The sequence below is a fragment of the Melopsittacus undulatus genome, chromosome 9, assembly GCF_012275295.1.
Source record: "Melopsittacus undulatus isolate bMelUnd1 chromosome 9, bMelUnd1.mat.Z, whole genome shotgun sequence".
In the NCBI taxonomy this organism is placed as follows: domain Eukaryota; kingdom Metazoa; phylum Chordata; class Aves; order Psittaciformes; family Psittaculidae; genus Melopsittacus; species Melopsittacus undulatus.
This window is the reverse complement of record NC_047535.1, coordinates 14,680,920-14,703,208: the sequence shown is the minus strand read 5'-3', so window position 1 is coordinate 14,703,208 and position 22,289 is coordinate 14,680,920. Positions and strand designations below refer to the sequence as shown.

Here is a 22,289-nt window from a genome sequence, read left to right as displayed (position 1 = left end):
GAGTTTGAAGTTCAGTGGTAAAGTCATGATTTGTACAGGGGCTCATTCCCCAGGTGCCCATCAGCTTCCTTGTTAGCTTTTATGTCACTTTTTTGCCCCACATTGAACGACCAGGTAACGGAAAGCTCATTCGTGCAGTGGTGGCTGCACACATCTGGGCAGTCTGTGTGAAGAGGAAGGAGAGGTGGGACAGAAAAATGTGAGATTCCACCTTTGTTTTTAGAAATTACAAGGGGGAAGCCCTGTGGGACCGGAGGCTGCACCCAGTAGGTGCTTCACTCCCTGCCGTTAGGGAAGGATAAATGATGATCCCTTTTGGCACTGCATCAAGAGGTAGCACTGGGAGAAAGAGCACCAGAGTGGGTTCAGCTCAGCTGCTCTTGGCACAGAGCTTGTTTATCCTGTTTGCCCTATCCCTCAGAGCATCATTCACTCCATCCCCAGACACATACTCTTATGATAATTTCTGTAATTCTATTAGCTTGGAGGAAATAGCCTTTACTGTCCATTTGATTTATTTCTTTATTATTTCTTTTTATCCAGAGAACTCGGCTGCTTGGTCTTTTAGCTTAACCCTTTGTGGATAGATATTTTTGCATTTCCAGGGCATAGAGATGAGATGTTTTCCCTTTCTGCCTTCTTGGTTTTTATGTATAATCAGTATTATAACTGCAATTTTGTTTGCTTCTTTTTTGTCCCAATTATAAATGAGCTAAAATTTCACAGAACAGATCACAACCCATATTTCCCAAAAGCCAGTGCTTAAACTGAATAACTTGGAGACACCTGATCTGCAAAGGTAGCAAAGAGCTGTTGCATCAAGGTGTACAAGCATTTGTATGGGCAGGGGGAAGCTAATCTACCCAAGAAGATCTGCAGTAACCCACTGCATAGCCTCTTCTTTTTAGTAAACACACCACTTTTAGAGGTGTTTTGCTTTGTTAAGATCAAATCTTAATCCACTCTGGTGGTGAGGAAAAGAGTATTTTGCCACCTTTGTCTGGGGTGTTGATGCTCCCTTTATAAAAATCCAATACTGCTTTTCTCTCTAGTGGCTGCAAGGGTGCAGAAGCAGTCCCATATTAACTCACCTGGACACGGATGGTACCTGTGTGTGGTGGTGGTGACAGTTCTGTGTGTTCTAATGGAAGACAGCTTTGGTCAGACTCAAAGAGGTTTGTAATGGTAGGGAATGGGGAGGAAGCCAACGGAGGCTTTTCTTCAAGTAGAAAAGCAAAGCCTGGTTCCACACTGCCACTGAAAAACAGTTCTAGTGAAAAAATACTTTTTGCATGACCGCTTTTGTTCTTCTTTTTTTTTATTTTAATGGAAAGCATTCTTGTAAACCACCTGAAAATTGGAAATATTGGAATTTATTTTGTTTGATGCATTAGGACATTCTCTCATTCATTTTAGCCACCAAATAACCTTTTTAATGTTTCATTTTCTTCAGAAATATTTCATTTTTGAGATTTTGCCAAAAACCCCTATCAGAAAGCCCTGCAATTCATTGCCCAGTTGAAGTGGGAACACTGCTGGGTATTACATAAATGGAGCTGCTGAGGGTTAGGCAGAAAAAGCATTTCCTGTTTTGAAAGCACAGTTTTAGGAGGTCAGAGCTTTCCAAATTTGAGGACTTTGGGTGAAATTTTCCATTCTGAAGTTTTCTATAGATGGAATTATTTCTGGAAACTCGAAAAAAAGTACAGTGGTGGTTTCCAAGAACGTAACTAGAGAAGAGCATATTGCTTTACTTATGGTGGAAAAAGGAGTAAGTGGGCACAGTGGATGGAAAGCACCAGAGCCCTGGATGAGGAGCTCTATTCTGCAGGGATCTCCTGGGGGACAATGAAGTGCTTTCTGAAAGCTTTTTCTGGGTTTGTTAGGTCTGAGGCCTCCATCTGAGCATGCTCTGTGTTAGCTGTTAGCTGAGCTGCCAAATCCTTCCCGAAACTTTTGTCTGTGCAGGGGATAATTCAGCTGTAGGCTGCAGTTATGGAGCCAAGCGCCATCAGTCATTACTGCTCATAAAGATAAGGCCAACTGTGAGATGGGAGTATTGGAGGCCTCATTTCAGTTGCATTCAGGTAGTAAGGGAGAGGGTAAGAAGAATAAAGGACTGGGGAGAGAAGTGATGATTGGTAGGAGGGCGAGAGTGGGATGGAGCAAAAATTGGTGCTAGCTGAAAAATGCAGAGAGAGGCATTTCTGCTCTGCATGGGTCCAGTGTCAAGTAGATGTAGGGTCCGTGGCTAATTTGGTCCTGGTTGCTTGGCTGAGTGAGTCCCTCTCCCTGCTGCCCTGCAGAGGTGTGTAGTAGCTCGCAGAAGCATTTAAAGTCTGTGCTGCCTCTTTCAGATTCATTGTTCAGGTTTATTGTGGGATTTAAAGGGGCTTCGCCTTTATGTTGTCTGCACAGTCCTGGCAGCTTCTCTGGCTTCCACGTGAGTGGAGAAAGCAGCCGGAGCAGTGTGTGAATGTGTGCTGGTGATGCTCTGTGCCACATCAGCTCCTGGCATATAACCTAATATAGGGGAGCATCTTCCTGTGTGAGTGAAGGCACCCCTCTGCTCTTGGGGGGCTGATTGTGCCCCATCTCATCTTACAACTGGTGTTTCCGTTGTCTGAAGAGAAATAGCTCTGCTCCATATGTTTGAGAGGGAGAAAAAGACATTTGAGGTGGGGAAAGCAGATTTAGCCCATTTAAGCTTTATGCTGCACTCCAGTCACCTTGGGAAATGTCCAGAACAGTTAATGTTTGGGAGTTCAGTGCATGGGCAGGACCAGGACCTTTGCTGAACACAGGAATCCACAAAGGTCCTGGAGCTGCTCTCAACAACTGGAAAAGTGTTGCTGTACCTGTTTTGGCATGTCAAAATCTATGTAGTTATCTGTAGCTGTCTGGAGATGGCGGTCTAGGTAGAGATGTAGGCTTGGTTTTGACAAGGGCAAATAGAGTTGGAGCTGTCTTCATCTGTGATTTACAGAGTCATAGAATCGTAGAATAGTTGGGGCTGGAGAGGACCTTAAGCTCATCTAGTTCCAACCCCCTGACTTGTGGAAGAACACAGGTTTAGGTGTCAGCTATTCCTCTCCTGGAACAGGAGAGCCTCAAATCCCCTTCACAAGCAGTAGTGGGGTTTAGCAGTTTGTTCACTGAACATTAGCTGTACCTATCTTTGGCAGTAAAATTGTTGTGCTCTGACAATACCCGAGGAACAGCTGAGATTGGTTTAGCTTGAAAAATGCCAGGAGCCCTCTTCTCTTTCTGCAGGACAAAGTGTGGTGGAATTGTCCTGTGATGGGAGTCTAGGCCTTGATCTGCCCTCTGCCAAAGACTGTACTTGTGTTATGTGTTGTGTCGTAGCTAATTTGTTGAGGAATATACTTAAATCCTCAACAAAATCCTAGCAAAACATGCAGGTCTGTTTGTTCTCAGGGGTCTTATGCTCATTCTGCTTATTCCACAGTTGTCTTCTCCAGATGATTTCCTGTGCTGTTAGCCCTAGCTTCATAAAAGTGTGTATGAACTCCAGTTACATGAGCTGTTAAAGTTGCAGTAACACTTGAGGACTAAATATCTATAAATGAAAAGTTTACATTTTATTTCAATTTCATCACTGAACAAAGTATATACATGTTTGTTTATCATAAATTGATTTGGCCTCTGTTTATCAGTCAGTGATCAGAGATGGCAATGTGAGAAACCTAACAGTGGTTACCTCAGAAGTAGGTTTCTCAGTTCCATTTTCAAATTCATACTCCAGCAGCTAAACAGTGGTTCCATTTGTAAAGCTCATTATAAATCAGACACAAGTAGCTTTGATGTATTTGAAGGAAATAAACATCGTAGCGACATCTTCTCTGTAACAGGAAAATTGCAGTATTCTGAGGAAAGAAAATGTCCTTCCTGAGGCAATGTATAGGAAATACTTACTTACTAAAAACGCTTGTGATCCAGGATGGCATATTGTACAGTAGAAGCCTTTCTCTGTAATGTTCAGACTTCAAATAACAAAACAAAAAAAGGCCAAGAGATCATGAGAAGTACTGAACTCATTGGAAAAAATAATAGTTTTCTGTTCATTTTACTCTTTTTTCCTATCCCAGTAAGTCAACTTCTGCTTTCCATTTCCCTACTCTAAATCTGATGTAAAAGCACATCACTTGGCATCTCTGTGGGTTTAACGGAGGGGAATTGAGAGCGGAATGAGACCAAACATCTGTGTAAGTACTGACAATTTTAAATGACAACTAAGGGTTCATGGCAGTAGTGTGGTTTTGAAAAAGTGGCTGCAGAAATAATCCAACAGTCCCCAGAACACAAACAAGGACAAATATCCAGAGGAACAGCCTGTCCACTACCATGGCAACATACTTCCAATCTTCAATGACCTGAAAGAAAAAGCCAGTTAAAGGTATTAGCAATTGGTCATATTCTTTTGCTCTTCCTCTTGCTAATGCCAAGTTTTAATTTCTGAAAATGAATGGAAACAAATCTCGAGGTTCAGAGGATAAAGTGATTTTAGGCTTAGGAAGGGATTTTTCTCCTACCACCATTCCAGGCAGTGGATGAAAATACTGCAAATACTTCTTAGGTGTCTTAGATACAGCAGGTGCTGAGCATGGCTGCCTGGTGGGAGCCAGTCCTGAAGGACCCACAGTATAATCCAGTTAAGGAATTTTTTTCTTCAATTTTAGTTTGCATATGCTATTAATCTCAGTGGACAAAAATAGATGGTGTTTACTGCTGTTAGACAAGGTTAGCTTCAGAGTTCTGCTCTTAGCAGCAGTCATCTTAATCAAGGGTCTTAATACATATTAATACTGTTGCTTTTATTAAAATCCCTTTTTGCCTTGCATATGTTGACTGTGAAAGTCATGGCCTTAGATTCTGTTCTCAAACTGAAGTGACTATCAGGCTATTATTGTAAAGGACGAATACATCCATCTTCAATTGCATCTCAGAGATTATTATTTTTTCCTCTCTCTCTGGTTCTAGTTCCACACAGGACATTGTCACCTCAGTGACTTTACCATACTTGACAATTATCCCATGTCTTATATTAGATTTCCACTGATGGTAATGGGAATTGTGTGCTGCTGAAATCAGACCACAGTAAATGTGCATGAACAGTTGTTACCAGACTGTGATAATTAAGGAAGAAAGTAGAGATTAAAATTAAGCATCAAGGAAATTTATATGTTATATCAAAGAGCCCTGTGAAAAACATTCAATTAATTTTTAATGTATAAAATATCCTTGAAAATTATCTTAGTACGAGGTGGAAGCTTTGTAGCTTAGTGTGCTACACATTCTTGCTAGAATTTCTGAGCTATTAGAAGCCTTTTTCTCTGCCATAAGGTGTCTGCTTCTGTTCACTCAGTTTCAATGTTTACAAGCTCATGTCTAATGTTAATAGCTGATCCTCTTTATTTATATTGACAGTAATTTCAGTTAATAGAAAACATTAACTACTCAGCAGCATGCTCCTCAAGGGACTTCTGCAAGATCAGAAACCAGACTTCATTTAATCTGCTTGGCTGAGGGAGGGAGAGCACAACAAGAGTAGGGAACCTGGATTCTCACTGGGATCTTGGTCAGAGAGATGACACTAGTAGGTATGAGGATGATTTTTCCTAAGTATTGGGAAAGTAAGTAAGCTTGTCTAAACAGAACTGATCAAAACCATCTGAGTTTTCCCAAGCATTATTTACAGTGTATTTGTATCAGCTTTAGTGTGCTAGCTATTGGCACATGAGCAGAGCAAGTGAACAGGGTGGCAGCAGCAATGCTTAAACACATCCTGGATAAAGTACTTCTCATAGCCAGTAATGAGTGATTTACTCAAATGAAAGAAGTAACAGGTCAGCTGGCATTAAGATTTCGATCCTACCCATTGTTTTGCCACATTTGGAGAGATATCCTAACCCAGAGAGGGTGTTTGCAAAGGCATTTTGCCAACTTTACTAAATCCTCCTTCTATGCACAGTTGGGTAAATAAATGCTTGAGCTGCAGGTAGTGTGTTTCTGGTTAACAGGCCCTGGCCATGGGTCGAGTCATGGTAGTACTGAATACAAAGGGGAAAAATACTCTTTTTATGACCTGGAACTGAATATTATTTTATTTCTTGCCAAACACTACTTGAGTGTGGCAGCACAGCTTTTTCAAGGGTATTTAATGACTTAGTGGGCAGTCACCATTCTCTCCTGGTAGAAACAGCCATGTTACTTTCCAGGAGAGTATTGGGGTTTACCAAATTGCTATTCATTAAGTTCTTGTAATGGCAAAAATTATTTCCTCTTATAAGCTATAGCTACAGTCTCTCTTAAAACTTGAGAATAGCTAGGGAGTTCAAGTACGCTTTCTGAAGAACAGTGTGTTACAGAGGAGGGCAGGAGATGACGTTTGGAAAGACTGGGATGATCTCTCTTTTTTACTTACACTCTGGTCGTTGTCATCACTTTTCATATGCTCTGCTATAAAACTGACTCCATCAATTGCTTCTTGGACTTCAGGGGAAAATTTGGTGCCTGTTCTTAACCTAAACTCTGGATGAGTGCTGACATTGTCAGGAGTCTCTGTGATTTTTGTGTCGTATTTTTTGGCATAGGCTGTGTTCAGAAAATAGGTAGAGTTCTTGTAGAAGTCGGCTGGCTTCTCTCCTTTTGTCTTTTTGCAGTTGCACAGCTTTTGCCGTGCAGAGTTGTTTTCTGGACGCTTCATGAACAGATAGGCTGGGAGTCTTTCAAGGAACACCAGCTTTACCCAAGGGGGCATTGTGTGAGTACTTGGAGATCTGTGGTGGACATTGAGTACACAGACACTGGTAACTATTGAGAAGGTCACCAGAACCATTGTAAACATAAGATATTTCCCAATCAGTGGAACATCTAGAGATGTTGGAGGGACAATTTTGGAGATCAGCAGCAAGAACACAGTCAAGGCAAGCAACACAGATATGCATAAGGTCATTTTTTCACCACAGTCTGAAGGCAAGTAGAACACCAGGATGGCTAAGGATGTAATTAGCACACAGGGGATGATAAGATTAATGGTATAAAAAAGAGGTTTCCTTTTAATAATGAAGTCATATGTCACATCAACATAATTGGGATCCAAAGGATTGACAGTTCTTCTTCCTGGGAGTGCTACAATGTCCCACTCTCCACTTGGTGTAAAGTCATCCATGCTTGCCATGGAAGTTTTAAGGACCATATCAATTTCTGTATGATCATATGTCCAAGACCGGAACTTCAGGGTGCAGTTCTGTTGATCAAATGGGAAATGCTTAACTTCAATCTTGCAGGCACTCTTGTAAATAGCTGGTGGCAACCATCGAATGCTTCCATTATTCATTACAAGCGCATTTGTGTAGAGTGAAACCTCATAAGTGCCATCCGCACTAATGAAACAAGAGGAAAGGAAAAGGAGAGGAGATAGGAAAACATTAAGAAGAATAACATAGTTCAAACCACACATTCTCATGGGCCTCAGGTTTTTTTGGAATCAAAGTCTAGTAATATTTTGATTTGGAAATCTATGTTGTAGGGAGCTGTAACTTAATATGGGGATGGAGGTTGCATTTCTCCCAATCAGAATTTATATTTAGTCCAATACTTACAAAGCTATTCTAGAAAATTATTATTAAATAATAAACCTGTATCTCTCTTCCATCTAAAAAATTCAAAGTGTTTTGTAAATGTTTGTTAACGTAATTAAGGCTTGCTACATCTGTGAAGACTGAGTAAAAATGAGATCATCCAGCATTAAAATGGAAGGTACCTTTGATCTGGGACACAGCAACACTCCTGAATAGCTTGGGTAAGGAAATAAGGATGAGCAGTGTTAGTCAGAAATGCAGGGAGAGTGTAGGCAGAGGAAATGTACTTATACGGTTTATAATTTATTGTGCCATTTCAGTTAATGTTTACTTATTACAACACCAGAACAGGTAAGCTACAGTGTTCTTGGCTTTGTATTTTCTCCAACTGCAGAACTCTCCACCAGGAGAGTCTTCTGTGCTGGGCCTTTTAGTTCAGGGAGATCATTATAAGTTAGTCTGTATCTTCTCCTGTCCAATGTTTCTGGGCAAACAATTTAGTGCTGTTTAATCTATGGTGTATCCTGGAGTAGAAATGTGGTCAGCTGCTGATAAATGTTTCTGAGATCTAGTGTTTCAGTGTATCTGCTTGAGTGAGCTATGTAGGATCTTTCAAGCTCAGCTAGTTGGGCTGCCAAAGGAAAGTGCAACAGTAGGAAGGAACAAAGGTTAGTGACTATCTGCCTTGGCAGATGAGGAAACTCAAAGGCTTGATCCTGTGTTGATCAGTTGCTTTTATAAAAAAATGGGTTAGCCTCTTTGTTAGACTGCAAAGAAGAGTCTGGACTGGACACATCTCACATGCCTCCTTTTGATAAACAAATATAGATGTAAAGAAATGCACATAACATAAAGACAGTATATTACCTGCAAAAATATAAGGCCAAACTCATGGCAAATGTAAACGAATGAAGTTCAGGTGTCTATGGCTAAGTAGCAGCCTTTTATTTGGGTGGAAATGTGCTCCTTGAGAGCTGTTGAAAAGACTAATGAATCACGTTTGTTGACAAGGCATCCTGGAAAATAGAGCTATTTTAGTTCTAAGGTTGATTTCTTTCTAAGCAGGGAAGTTCTACAAAGATACAAGGCTTGGTACAGGCTGTTCTCCAGATCAGTTATATTTGGCTCTGGAAAAGCCTCATGTTGCAAACCCTGGTCCCTGGCATTGAGCTGAGACCCCTGTAGCTAATTTATTTAGGCAGCAAAACAACCAGATGCAGAAGTGAGTGGCTACAGCATACAAGGGGCATTAGTTCATTGCCAGTAAAACTGCTGGGTTTTAGTAATGAAATAGTTTATTTCTCACATGGTTTTATCTCCATGTGTTAGATTTACCACTACGCCCTACAACGTACTGCATAGACTCCTGGGCTGAGAATGTGTAGGTTCTGCTGGCTGCCCCTTGCTCGCTGTGGGATAGGGGCTAGGCTGCTGATGCTGTCTCAGTGCCCTCTGCAGTGCTATGCACAGGCTACATAAAAACAGAGCTGTGGTGCATGGGGATGCTCTCTGTGTTTTCCTTTGCACCTTCTTTTATTTTCACCTTCTTGAACTGACTGATGCCTATGAAACACGTGCTTCAGCAGCAGAAAGCTAGAGGTGATTGTCCTTTATCTACAGTTTCAATTTGAAGTTTTGTACCAGTGTAAAAATCTAATACAGTGAGGCTAAAACCTTGTTCCCAGACATTTAAGCCTTTTAAAACTGTTTCTTTCCATTCTTACAATCTGTTAGATGGTATTCTTTGGGGAGTAAGAAAGAAGCTGAGGGTGGGGGCACAATGGACCAGAATAAAATCTGACCTGGCAGAGTACATCCTAATCCACTGTCTGAATTATTTTGTGACTAATACAATAGTTTTAAGTATTTCTCAAATCTGATTTCCAGTAGTAGGATTCCAAGGACTTAACTCAGTTATATATAAACTTCCTAGGTTTTCCCATCTGTATATATTCATAAACTGTTGTATGTTCCTGAATTCAATGGTTTTCAAAGTATCATGAAAGTATATTAAAAGTTATGACTTTCCCCCCCCCCCCCCCCCAAGACTTGATATCATCCACTGCAAGGCTTTGATAGAGACTTGAAGCAAAACAGAGTTGGCAATTAGCTGTCTGTCTGAAAGAAGAGCTGAAGTGTGTGCCTAGCAACAAGCTTCTCTTTTTCTCAGTACTTATAAGGCAACAGGGTCAAATGTTGACAGATTTATAATGTATTCTTATAACTAACTTTTTTAATGCCTTATGAAAACAGAACATAATTTGGTTTTATAAATGAATATGAACTTATTTTGTTCTGATACATGTGAACTTTGTAACAGATTTATCCTCGAGTCTGCAGTGGAAGGTGGGGAAAGGAGAGGGACATTTAGCTCAGAACCTGTTGTCCGATAGAATTCCAGGTGTCTTGGCTTCTTGCAAACATGACCAGTGTATGGCTGTGCTTGTACTTATAATTCATGCTTTCCATATAGTCTATTTTGGTGCTGATCTGTGTCTCAGTTGTGAGCCCTGTCACAGACCCTGCGGTGGTGTAAGAGCTCACACTGCAGATACGCTCCAGGTCTGCTGGAATTTCTTTAACCAGAGCCCTGATATTACTAAAATTACCTTTGAGGCCAGTACCTCAGTCAGATACACTTGATATGGTTTACAAGCTACAAAATTCAGGTTTAGAATTTTATCAGACCTACTTCATTGGTTCTGAGCCTTGTTTTTTATTACATGCTTAAAGTTTTGCTCACTGCCTGCATAAACAACAGAAGTTTTACTTACTTATTGTAAAGCACAATGTCTGGCAACCAGATGTGTTTTGCAGGTATTCTCAGCCTATTTATTCCTTCATAGTCAGAGGGCTTCCAAGCCAAACGATAATCAGTCCACTCCTAAGAGAAGAATTGTACAGTAGTGATGGGAGTATCCACACCAGCACTAACAAAGCAATCACTGTGATGGAGTGAAAGCAGTCGCATTTGTGGTTTGCAAGATCTGTGGGCTTGGTTACCTGGTTCAGCCAGACATTTGTAGTCATGATCTGCTCCCGTTCATTCTGCAGGGAAAAAGAGAGAGAAAAGTTGTTCTCGAAAATGTTTCACTTTATTGCAGTAATAACATTTATTTAGTGGTTTTTTGAGGATATTTCCAGGATATGTCCAGGTGGAATTCTGCAGGAGAGAAGGAGCACTTGTCCCAGAGTCACCTGATATACATGACACTATATCCTGGATAAATCAGCTCGCACGTGTGTAGGCTACCTCATCTGTTTGTACAGGTTCCCTTATATTCCATCAGTGCCGCTCTCTTTTCCTCTTGAATTTCAGAATATAAATTATAGAGGTCTCTTAATGTTTGCAGTAGTCCAATCACTGGCCCATACACAAATTCTGACAGGGAGGCAGTCATCTATATCTTCTTTTTCATCCAGGGAACGAGCAGAAGAGTTGAAAGCCTTGATTCAGGAAATTATTCTATTCCCACTTATGTGCTGGATCTTGTTCCCACTGCAGTTAATTCTAAACCTCTCTTGGCATTGAGGTGTGTATTTGTACCTTGGAAGAACTGTTAAACACATGCTAACCTTGTGAGTGAAAATGTCTTTCAGGCCCATTGAAGTAATTTTCATTGAATTTGAGGAGTTGCTTACATGAGGATTTTTTTAACCATGTTAAGCTATTCCAGGCAGGACTAATATGTCTTTTTCTTTACATTTCACTTTTTGCTGATATGCCTGATCTGCCATGAGATTTTGAGCTGTCTCTGTAGCTTTTTTTCAGGCCATTCAACCACATTTCTCCGATGAAGGCAGCAGAAGTCAGTTTAGCATTGCATACAATATCCAGGGCAGATCCTAACCTGGTGTAACTTTATTGAAGCTGCACTGACATCAGTGGAATGATGTTGATTTTTTGACTGATGGAATTTTATTGGAGGACGATCCAGTCACTGTCTTTTATTGCTTGGATTGATCCTGTTGTAGCTGCATCCTGAAGTAATGAACACCAGTACATTGCATGTATGGCTCTGCCTACTGTGTGGTACTACATAAAATAGAAAGTAACAGGGACATAGTAATACCAGTGTGACTTTCACTTAGAAAGCTGTGAAGGTAGTGATGAATTAAAAGGCATGGCCTAATTTGAACTTACCACGCTGATGAGCTGTGCCAGGGAAACTTGCAGTTCTATAGATACCAACTGGGATGAGTTGACAGCTGGTCGAATTAACTTATTGTACCTGTCAGGACTCAGTAGGTGGTTCATTAGCTTTTCTTCAGCATCTGCTGCGGTGCTTCCTGTCAAACAGCACATAACAGGGTTACAGAAGGGAGAGCAAGGGACATGACGTAAGGATAACAGAATTTCTGTGCATCAGATCTCATTATTTCATGAAGACAGGCTTTTGATGTGTCTAAAGACTCTAGGCTTGTGTGAACAGAAGGAGAGGGTGCTTGCACCAGTATCTGTTCTGCTGAAGTTGGCTGTCTTTCGCAGAGCATAGATCAAAGCAGATAAATCAGAATGCTTTGGGTGTTTTTCACAGTAAAATGTGAAGCTCAAATTGATAGATATTTTTGGGAGTATGTTCAGAAATAGACACCAGGAGCAGACCACCCTTTTAATAAAAGAAGAAGAATGTTTCAATGATCTGAATGTGGGGAGTCCAGCTGTGACTTCTCTCTTTAATGTCTTAGGAGACAGAGTTGCAGGCACATGTACAAGCTGAAAGACTGGTGTATGTAGGGAAAACCAGAGGATCAGCACCAGGGGCTGTAAGAATTTTTAATGATAGGGAGCTCTTTGGTAAGTAGTGATGATATTATTTTATTTTAAAACCTAAGGCAATATGTAAGCCTTATTTTATGTGGAAACAAACCCTGATTAACGGACTAGAACAAACACTAGATCTTAGGTGGCCGAAGTTGGAGTTCAGTGACTGCAAAATACAGTGTCACCAGGATACAAAAAAGCCTGCACCTTCTCCATGGAGCAGAACAGCTTGTAGCACAGCTTCAGAGGTAACTAATTGAGTCTGTCCATCATCTTCTTGCTTGTGCTTTTAAAGGCCATTCTAGTGGACTTCTTAAACCACTGTTGACCACATAATAACATGGATGACTAAGGTCCTGGTAACATCCTGCCAAAAGAATTGATTGACCAGAGAGACTGACCCAGAGAGATTCTGCTGTATGTAATTCTGTATTGTGTCATTCAGCTGACAGTGATGGATGTAGGTGTTAATGAAAACAGATTCTAATCCAATTGATAGGATGATTCTACCATAGGAAAGAGCACCTAACTCAAAAGTAGACACTGCAGAAATGAGAGTAGTGTCCCTCCAGCATATTTGTTCCATGATGCCCTGGAGCAGTTTCACACAGTAAAATGTTTAGAATTTTTGCTACATTAATTTGTTCTGGGTTTTTATTGTGCTGTAGCATATCCAAGAGATCCAGAGAAAAGCAGACAACAAAAGGTCAGGATCACAAAGTTTGTGTGCACTTCTAGGTGCCTGGTTTCCATGTGAACAGGGATGTACATTCCTTAAAGGGCAGTTTGTTACTTCTGAATTCCACTCAAGTTAAAAAAATACTATTCAGACTTCTTGTTTCTAATCCAGCAAGAAAGTGGGGAGACAAAGAAGAAAACATCAAAAAGATTTTTCGTATCTAAGAACAGCTTTGGGGAAAGGTTGAGATTAACACCAGGCTCGTTGTCATTCTTTTAAGACCAGCATATGCCATGGCATTGGTACCACAATTTTAGTGCCGTATACTTAACTCTAACATTGTTCTTCAGAAAGGGCTTCTCAAATATTTCCCAAGTCATTTGGGGAAACAAATTTGGACAAATAGTCCTATGTGTTTGTCAGGTTTGATTTTTGATTTGTGCTTGATTTGTACCTCACTGCAAGCTATTATTAAAGCCATAATACCATGAGATACTCTATATCATGTTTATTCTAAGTGTAAGCCTGCCTAATCAAAGGCTTAACAAGCTAGAACTACACTGAGCCTTGCTAAGCTCCAGATTCTGTTTTTTCTTGTGTATTGCCATCAAGGTAGAGCTACATTTGATATTGTGAAGAAAATGAGGCTGCCCTCTGGGAATGAGTTGTTCTGTGTTTAAAAGGATAGGTGAGAAGCCTTGTGACAGGTAAACAGAGAATCTTGGTTATTTTATTGTGTTGGTTTGGTTTCATTTTTAACAAACTTTCGCATTGTTGTGTGTGGAAGTGACGTAAGCAGATGGCTTTCATTCAAATATAAATACACTGTCATTTGGTTTGTTGCATATAGTGGTTACTGGACGCTGTTTGAATTGTTGAATGTGTTTTCACTGTGATGCTGTATTTTCTGTAACTATCTCAGCATATGGAGGGATTTGCAAATCAGGAAGGAGACTGCAGAATATTTGTACAAAAATCATTCTGAATTTGTAATAATCCTATTATCCAAAACCTGGTTTTAGTAATCACAGTTGTCTGGTCTGCGAATCAGACCCTGCTGTGGGGTCTGTATGTCTGATAAGAACAGTTCAGATCTCAAAGTACTGCGTCCCTCAATAACGTTATGCAGGCCTCGACTTAATTATAACAAATCATTTGTTAATGAATCCTTTTAAGAAACATGATCTGATCCTAGGGAAGGGGTCCCTGTACTGAATAATTCCTTATAAAATTGCTATCCCATCCCAACCTTTAAATAACAGTCATCAGAAATACACATGGAAGCAGCTAATCTCTCATCTCACTCATGCCTGTATCAAACACCACTAGATGTCATCAGGGCACTGCTTTAAAGGTTGCTAGAGCAAATCTCTCTGTAAATAACTTGTGAAAATTAGTCATTCCTGTGTAATTTTTACTTTCCAATACCAATCTACGTATTTCCCCGATGGCACCTAATGAGAACAAAATTGCCAGGCATTCACGTTTATCTTTACACACGTCATGATGTCAGCAGCCATGCATTTGGAATTCCTCTTCTTCCTCTGAGTTAGAAGAAACGGAAGTGCAGTTTCCCTTGCAAACAGTATTTTTCCCCAGAATGTTGCAGAGGGGAGACTGATGCTTTTAGACAAAGGATTTTAACAAGAATGATGAAGTGGTCCTCATTTTGGGGGTGGAGTATTTTTTGTGTACTGAAAGCAGTAATAGAGAAAATGCATTGGGATGGATCCTGAGCTAACGAAATTGTTTTACCTTCACTGAACATGCTACACATCTGCTCCTTGACAAGGAGAGCAAATTGCCATGTAACTTGCAGAACTCATTCTGCAGTAAGTTTGTTTTCTCTGCAGGAGTATGACCATTAAAAAGACCCAATTTCACAGTAGAACAAACAAAACCACAGACTTCATTCACTCCCCTCTGCAAGCTTTCTCTTTTACGTGGTCTAATTTAAATGTATAAAATGAAATAACTAGTCATCCTGTGTGGTTTATTTTCAGTGCAAAGACAAAATGTTGGAGTGATTTGCACAGAACAGAATAAGGACCAACGTTGACAAATGCAGGCAAGTGCACTGTTACCATGTCTAAATTGTAACATATCACACGGGGCATGTTTCCTCTGTTTCCCTGACTTCAGTTCTTTTAATAAATGTTGAAATAGCTTTTGCTTAAAAATAATAAATTGTAGAATATGTTGTCATTCTTGTTCCTCCCTTTCTCCCAAGTAACTTTTGTGGATAGTGGTGACACACCACATTCCCATCTGTAATTAGTATGGAGTAAGCGAGAAGCAGTGATAAGACAATCTCATTATCTTCTCTGAAATTACTTAGTGATACTGTTACTTCTCAGCACACTCTTGAGTAAAAAGATTCATTTAACCTCTTGTGGTTATTGAACTGATTGTTCCAATGGAAGTAGTAGTAAATTTACTGTATTTGAAAGACTGTTTTAATTTCTATGCTGCAATTAATGCAAACAAAAAGGAAATACTGATGAGTTTAAAAACATGTAATCTAAGAATCTGAAGTAGGCCTTCACTCTTCATTTGTTACAAAGCAGATGTTTTCTAAAGCTGCCTTTCAGTGACTGAAAAACCGAAACAACTGTGGGATGAATAGGTAAGTATGGGAAAGATGTCATTTTTGTCTTGGTTCAGTTTCAGCCAGTTTCACTCTGAACACTTCAGTGGAGTCTCCGTGAAAAGAAGCTCCCATGGTAAAAGCACTATTTCGTGTTGCTGTCGGGCTGTTCATGTTGGCTGTAGCATATGTTTTAACATATGCAAGAAATCCTGGTGGACTAAAGAAAATGTTCTTAATGTATGTTTGCTCTTTTTTTTTTTAGCATCTAGTTACATATTTAATTTATGCTATTTACATACTAATCAAGCCATTAGGAAGTACGAACTTTGCAAAATATATGAACTTAAGCCAGTAAGTGGAGAGGGATGAGTTCTGTCTTATTTATGGTTCAGGTTATGGTTCATTCTGTATTTTTTCACTCTCAGCACAATGCCTGCTTTTCTCATCACAGATGATCCTGGGAGCATCTAAAGGGTTATTATTTAGTGATTATCATTGTCATCTCTTACTGTGCTGTCATTTTATCTCCAACTTACTGTCTGTCCATATCCCTCATGGTGGATTTACTGTTACTGAGCAAGCCAGAAACAAGACTAAAATAATCCATTTCATGCATCCTCTGAAGGTCTGCAGCCTACAGAGATGATTGTTACAAATTGTCTGAGAGGTTATAGCACAGTCCTACCTCCAAGCCCCGCAAGCTATTGCTGTTCTGCAAAGTGTATCCAAAAGAAAAGATCACTTACCATTAAAATAAAAGGAGCCCACCACAAAGAGAAAGAGGGTGTACGTATTCCTCATGGCAGTAACAGGAAGAGGTGGATTACTGTTCTTGAGCTGGCAACAAGCTCTGTTGTCGGGGATGCAAAAGAAAGAGATGTAGAATCAAATCTGAATCTTGGAGGTATGAAATGCCTGGAAGGAGACCGACAGTAGGACCTGGCAGAAGCATTCTGCAAAGTGGAGTTTTCGTGAGCATAGTGGTCCCTCCCCCTTTGCAGCTGTTTAAAGAGCTTTGTGAAGAGGAAAAGCACATAAGAAGAGGGAACATAATGTGATAATGTTGAGTAAGAGGAAATGAAAGAGTAAGCTAAGCAATAGGATCTGCCAAACACCACTGCTTAATTATTGCTACTAGGTAACATTTAGAAGGCTTTCTGGTTCACAAGTGCAATGTGAGGGAATAGCTGTGTGGGAAGAGCAGGATGTAACTTTGTGCCATAAAACCTGGTAGTGAAATACATCTCAATAAATTACAGCCCTAGCAGAGGGTAATTCTCTGTGTCAAGAGAAAGTGTGTTGCCTATTGCCAGCCCTTTTCCACTCCAGGGCCCACACATGTGAGCTCTCTAAACTAGAGCTCCAAAAGGCTTTTTGGGAGCAGCAGGAGAGGAACAGAGTTTGTCATCATCAACATTTGACAGGATTATTAAAAGAAAGCTAAAGCAGCTTGTTGAGAAATAGCAAGAAGCTATAAAGACACTCCAGAGGAGCACTGGAGAAATTTAATAGAAGTGATCTTTTACAGCTGAAGGGTTCAGCAGAGTATAGAGTATTATGTGTTTTGGGACTTGCCATGGGAAGATTTATGTAAAAGGAAAGGGAAAGGAGATCTTACATGTGCCATTTGCAAGCACTGTAGGACAGGCTGAAGTCCCCAGAAAGAAATAAAAAGGGTGCTAATCTTCTAAATACTGCTTTTTCTCCATATTGATGTTCACTCTGCTTCAGCTGGGCTGGGATGCAGTTCTGGTCTTGTCTCATCTCCCAGCAGTCCAACATAATTGGCTGGGGTGGAGGCATTCCTGATTTATCAGCATAACATACCAGACTTGTGCATCTAGCACAGCTGCTACCTGACTGGGGTTATTTGGGGAAGTCACCTGCTGCTCCTTTTAGGCATGCTGTCAGTGTAGCCTGGAATGATTCACTGCCTTCTCCCTGAAACATTTTAGCCACCTTCTTTTTTCACTAAATAGGCCCATGTGTTATAACTTGTTGTCTTTAAAGCAGCTGCCATCAGAGGCAGCCCAATACATGAACTCTACTAAGATTTCCTAATTGTACTATCTGCAATCTACATAACTCCTAGAAACAATCTGTTATTTTTGCCTCATTTCTTTAGGGTAGGAGGATGGATTCAGTGAGACAAATGGAAAAGCACTCACTGCAAGGACTTGCACTTGGAAAACAAGCTTTCACAAGTCAATTTTGATGAAGTGGTTTGTGCTGTTGCCTTATCTTACTCTGAAAACTCAAGGTATGTCAACTATACCATATCTTCCACTGAGGATTCCCAGTAGCTGTTTAAAAAGCACAGCTTTCTAGCATGAGGAAGATGGCTTATACATTCTCATCCTTCTCCACCCACAATCTCAATTTCCTTTAATATACCTTTAATATAAACACCCACAGCTGCAATCTTTCAGGTTTTATAGTGTCTTTAACTTTAAAAAAGATAAAACTCTGATCTTCTATAACTACTAAACTTTCATATATACATGTGATCTCTGTTTAAAGATGTATTTAGTGCATCTTAATGCTATACAAAAATCTCAGATGATAAGAAGCTTTCTGGACCATCAAAGAATTGATGGTTAATGGTTTCTGTATACTAAGAAAATGTTTACAGCACACTGTTGCCTTATTATTAGTCATACCAAGAAAAATGTGCTGGGCTTGTTGCTTAACTTAGTCAGGTCAGGCATGATATCAGACCCAGATATCAGGTTAGACTGGGGTCTGAGCAGCCTTATCTAATTAAAGATGTCCCTTCTCATTGCAGGGGAATTAAACCATATGAGCTTTGTATGTCCCTTCCAAACCATTCTATGACTGTATGGGAGTTGGAATTCTTCCCTCTGAATAGTGTGGGAGCTGAGGAGGAGGTGAATGGTTTCAGTGAGACAAACAGGAGAATGGTCATTGTGGGGACATCTACTTGGATAAAAAAAGCCAGTGTAATCCTAGTGAGTACCTGTGAATGGACTTACTGCATGAAAACAGTATTTCTGCTTTCCTCCAGCACTTTACTAAAAGCATGTAGAAAGGGAGCATTCACATAGAAAATTACCCTCCTGTAATAGTCACAAATCCTAGGAGATGTGTCCCAAGCAAAGGATTTACTCTGAGCCCTCCACTCTTTGCTTCTCACTATAGTATGCTTAGCTTCTACCTTGTCAGAAGCTTGTATGGTCAGAGACTTTACCACACTCTTGAGCCTGCTGGGCAATGTTCTTTGCTAATGTAGAGGGAATTGCTCTCAAGGAGCTGTGCCTTCAGTATGTCTGAGCAAAGTACCAGCCTGCTGGTTAAGTAAAGCTGCATTTCTTTCTTTGTTTTTACTTTCAGCTATCATCTGACCTATTTCTCCTCAAAGGCAAACCTTCCATCTGCCAACCCAGCCTCTATGCTTTTGCAGCAGTTACAGGAATAACGTATGTATGGACCCTGGAGTCACTGCATTTGTACCATCTACGCTGCTTGATGCTTGAGAGTTGAGTAGCAGCTCAAGGTATAACAAAATAGATTTGGAATGCTTCACCAGAGCTAAAGAGTCACAGGTCGTTCACTGATTGTGCTATTGCTGCTGAAGCTGAGGTGGACAAGGAGAATTACCACATCTGGTTTTCTTCCTTTGTAATTCACTTGTGTGCATGCATTCTGACAGACCACTGAAGGTCTTCCTTGATCCCCTGTGCTATGCAATTGTTCTCTCTGGTGATGCTGCATAATTCCATTTGCTCCTTAAGCTGAGATCCTGAAATAAAAGTGTCTTTAGTATCCATTAGCATATGTGATATTCTGAATTTACATCTTAATACACATGTGCAAGCATGGAAATAGCATGGCAGACAGCCATCCACTGAACTGGCTGGGGGTTTGTTCCTGATACTGTAATGCTTTGCATGCCTTAGGGTATTCAGGCTTTTTAAGATGTCCAAGTGCCCTGGAAAACTGGCAGTACACTTTTGTGTTTTTATCATGGTGGTTTCAAGCTGCTCCTTGAAAGAGCCAGTCAGAAATGCTGGAGCTTCTGAAGTGGAAGCAATCTGGGATGCAGCTGGCCTCCTTAATGAGACAGGTACCTTCACTATGTAGGGAGATTGCTGCCAAATAAATGCCACAATTAGCTTTTGGTAGTTGTGACAGTGAAATGAAGTTCAGGGCTGAGCTCATGGCTAAACTGAATTGATGAGGGACTTCAACTCAGCTTGTTAAATACAGAACACAGCAGAACAATTGTCACCTTCTGGTGGAAAACTGCTAGAAAAAATGACAAGTACTGGCAAATTTTCTTTTTCTAGGACCTCAAATCTGAGTGAACTGTAATGATATCTGCCAAGGTCCTGGCTCATCTCAGCAGCAGCAAGGCACACTTTGCTCTCCAATTGGGTGGAAAACGGAACTTCTTACAAGTAACCTCTGCAAATATCCATCATGCCCCCCGAAGGTAAAATCATCGTTTTCCCTACTAACTGCTGTTAGGATGAGCTTATTAGAACAGCTGTCCTGGAGCTAACATTCTGCAACTTTATAAATGCACTTAGAGTCCCGTCAGAGTTGGGTGATACCTCAGCCATGCTGGCGCTGATGTTTCTGGGTTAAGTTGTACTGCTGCAGCTTCATTTAACAGTACTGTGGTGTGTCCCCATATAAAGTGGTCAAGGCAAAACAAAACTGTGGCACTGTAGTTCCAGTAACTGTTGACTGGATGAGCCTAGCTAGCTGCTCATACAAAAAAACCATAGGCAGAAATCAGTGGGAAGGGCAAGAATATATGGAATATTTGGTCTGTTGTAGTGTTAAGCTTTGGAATTCAGTAAGCTTTTTTTGGATTAGTAGATGCTTTATACCGGATAACTAGTTTTCATCACAGGCTTACTCTACAGTGATAGACCTTGTCTGTGTGGGTAACTATGTCATAAAGTCCATTTCATACACCACCCCTGTAATTACATTTGCCTTGTCAAATGGGTTCTAAACAGTATGTACAGGTATTTTTAATAAGTCTTCAGGCAAGGTATATTATGGTCATACTTTTGCAAACAACAGTGAGAAACAGAGCTGTGAATCCTACCAAATGATCAGGTAAATAACACTCCTTTAAGGCTTCAAACCATGATACTATTTGTTGGTGCCTGATATGTCATCACATTAGAATCTGCTCCAAACCCACAAAATGTTCCAGAGAATTGCCATGAATTGCATGCAAATGACACAGTAATAGACGTGATTCCATGTTTCATTGTCAAAATATGAATGACTATGGATCAAGGACAAGCCACCTTTCTGGTCTGGAATACATCTGATGGCAGCCAAAGTCATTCTTAGCAAAACAATGCTTTCCTTTTCTGATTAATTTTTGAAAGCTGTTACCATATGCTTTGTGAGCTAGCAGGTGTGTTATGTTTATAGAGGCAACAACTTTAAAGCCCCTAACACTCACTGATTACCACCAACATCTTTATCCACTGAAGTGCACAAGTGTAATGAGTCTAGGGAGATGCAGAAGCAGCATCTGGTGGGGGTTTGCTATTTTGGAACTGATCTTTTTATTTTTATCAGTCTTTTTCATTTCCTCTTGTATACTTTGAGATTTGTTGCAGGACAACCTGTTCACTGCCCCATATATGACTGGCAATCAGCCATCTATTCTTTGAAAACATTGCCAATGAAGCCATAGCCATTCTTGCAGTGTTGCATTTTGTATGAAATTTATAAAAAGGGGCTAAATATATGCACATTTAAGAACACATCCTCACCAGTATCAGTGTGCTCCTATATGTAGTGTAAGCTTTTTGTGAACTCTTACTTTTTGAAGTAAAAGCTCTAAATGTAAAATTCCAGGAGGAGGAAGCTCTATTTCTTTAATTACCTAAACTGTGCTTCCTTGCCTGCCAAATCACTGCAATTGTTGCCCAGTTCTGGTGCAATGGCAGAGTGTGTTACATCCCTTGATAAAGGCCCAGTGATAAGTTTTTAATATTTACAGTATTTTTTCTAGATTCAGTACAATTGCCCCTTTTAATCTTAATCACTTTATTCTGCTGTATCAAACTGAACTTAAAGTCAGTGAGGTTTTATTTTCAGGTTTTTGACTATTTGTACCTTTCTACTGGAACATTTGGAATGTCAGGTAGTGAAATCCTCCAGCAAGCAACTGAACACTACATGTGCCAACAATTGTAAAGCATATAACATTTCAGTGAAATAAAACCTAACTATCCCCAGAGTAAAGACAGTAAAGAGGAAGCAGCCTGTGCTAAGACAAACAGGCACTCAAAGTTTTCATACCATTTACTACCACTGTGTTTTCTGCAATAATCTGTAAGCTGCTAAGAAAAGCTCTACTGTCTACTAAAAGTAAATGCTATGGATAAATCAAACATGGTATTTTCAAACTGTGTGTGGAATTTAATGCTGCAGGGCCAGATGTGCAGGTCTTACTCAGACTGTAGTGTGATATGAAGCTTATCTGTGATAAGCAAATTTGGCACCAGACAGTTATGTTAGAAGGATCACTGTATTTTTGGCAGTAAAATGATTTTTCTTCACAAGATGCCTCTATATACTGCAGGGTGCTGATAGCAAGAAATAGTTCCTGGTGCATATATGGTCATATGGAAAATCCCAGAACTGCTGTGGTGC

General features: G+C 40.2%; 1 protein-coding gene and 1 long non-coding RNA gene across 2 annotated transcripts; one reads left to right on the top strand and one right to left on the bottom strand.

Moving 5' to 3' along the window:
- Window positions 1-4,089: 4,089 nt before the first annotated feature.
- On the bottom strand, window positions 4,090-16,581 carry CHRNB4 (cholinergic receptor nicotinic beta 4 subunit). Its single transcript, XM_005145715.3, has 6 exons — window positions 16,385-16,581; window positions 11,749-11,894; window positions 10,608-10,652; window positions 10,379-10,488; window positions 6,446-7,406; window positions 4,090-4,394 (listed from the first exon to the last, which is right to left on the bottom strand). The coding sequence occupies exons 1-6, from the start codon at window positions 16,437-16,439 to the stop codon at window positions 4,254-4,256; spliced, it is 1,458 nt and encodes a 485-aa protein (XP_005145772.1). The 5' UTR covers window positions 16,440-16,581; the 3' UTR covers window positions 4,090-4,253.
- Window positions 16,582-17,787: 1,206 nt separating this feature from the next.
- Window positions 17,788-19,107, top strand: LOC115945966 (uncharacterized). Its single transcript, XR_004080135.2, has 3 exons — window positions 17,788-17,898; window positions 18,424-18,607; window positions 18,990-19,107. It is a non-coding gene; the product is annotated as an uncharacterized lncRNA (long non-coding RNA).
- Window positions 19,108-22,289: the final 3,182 nt, after the last annotated feature.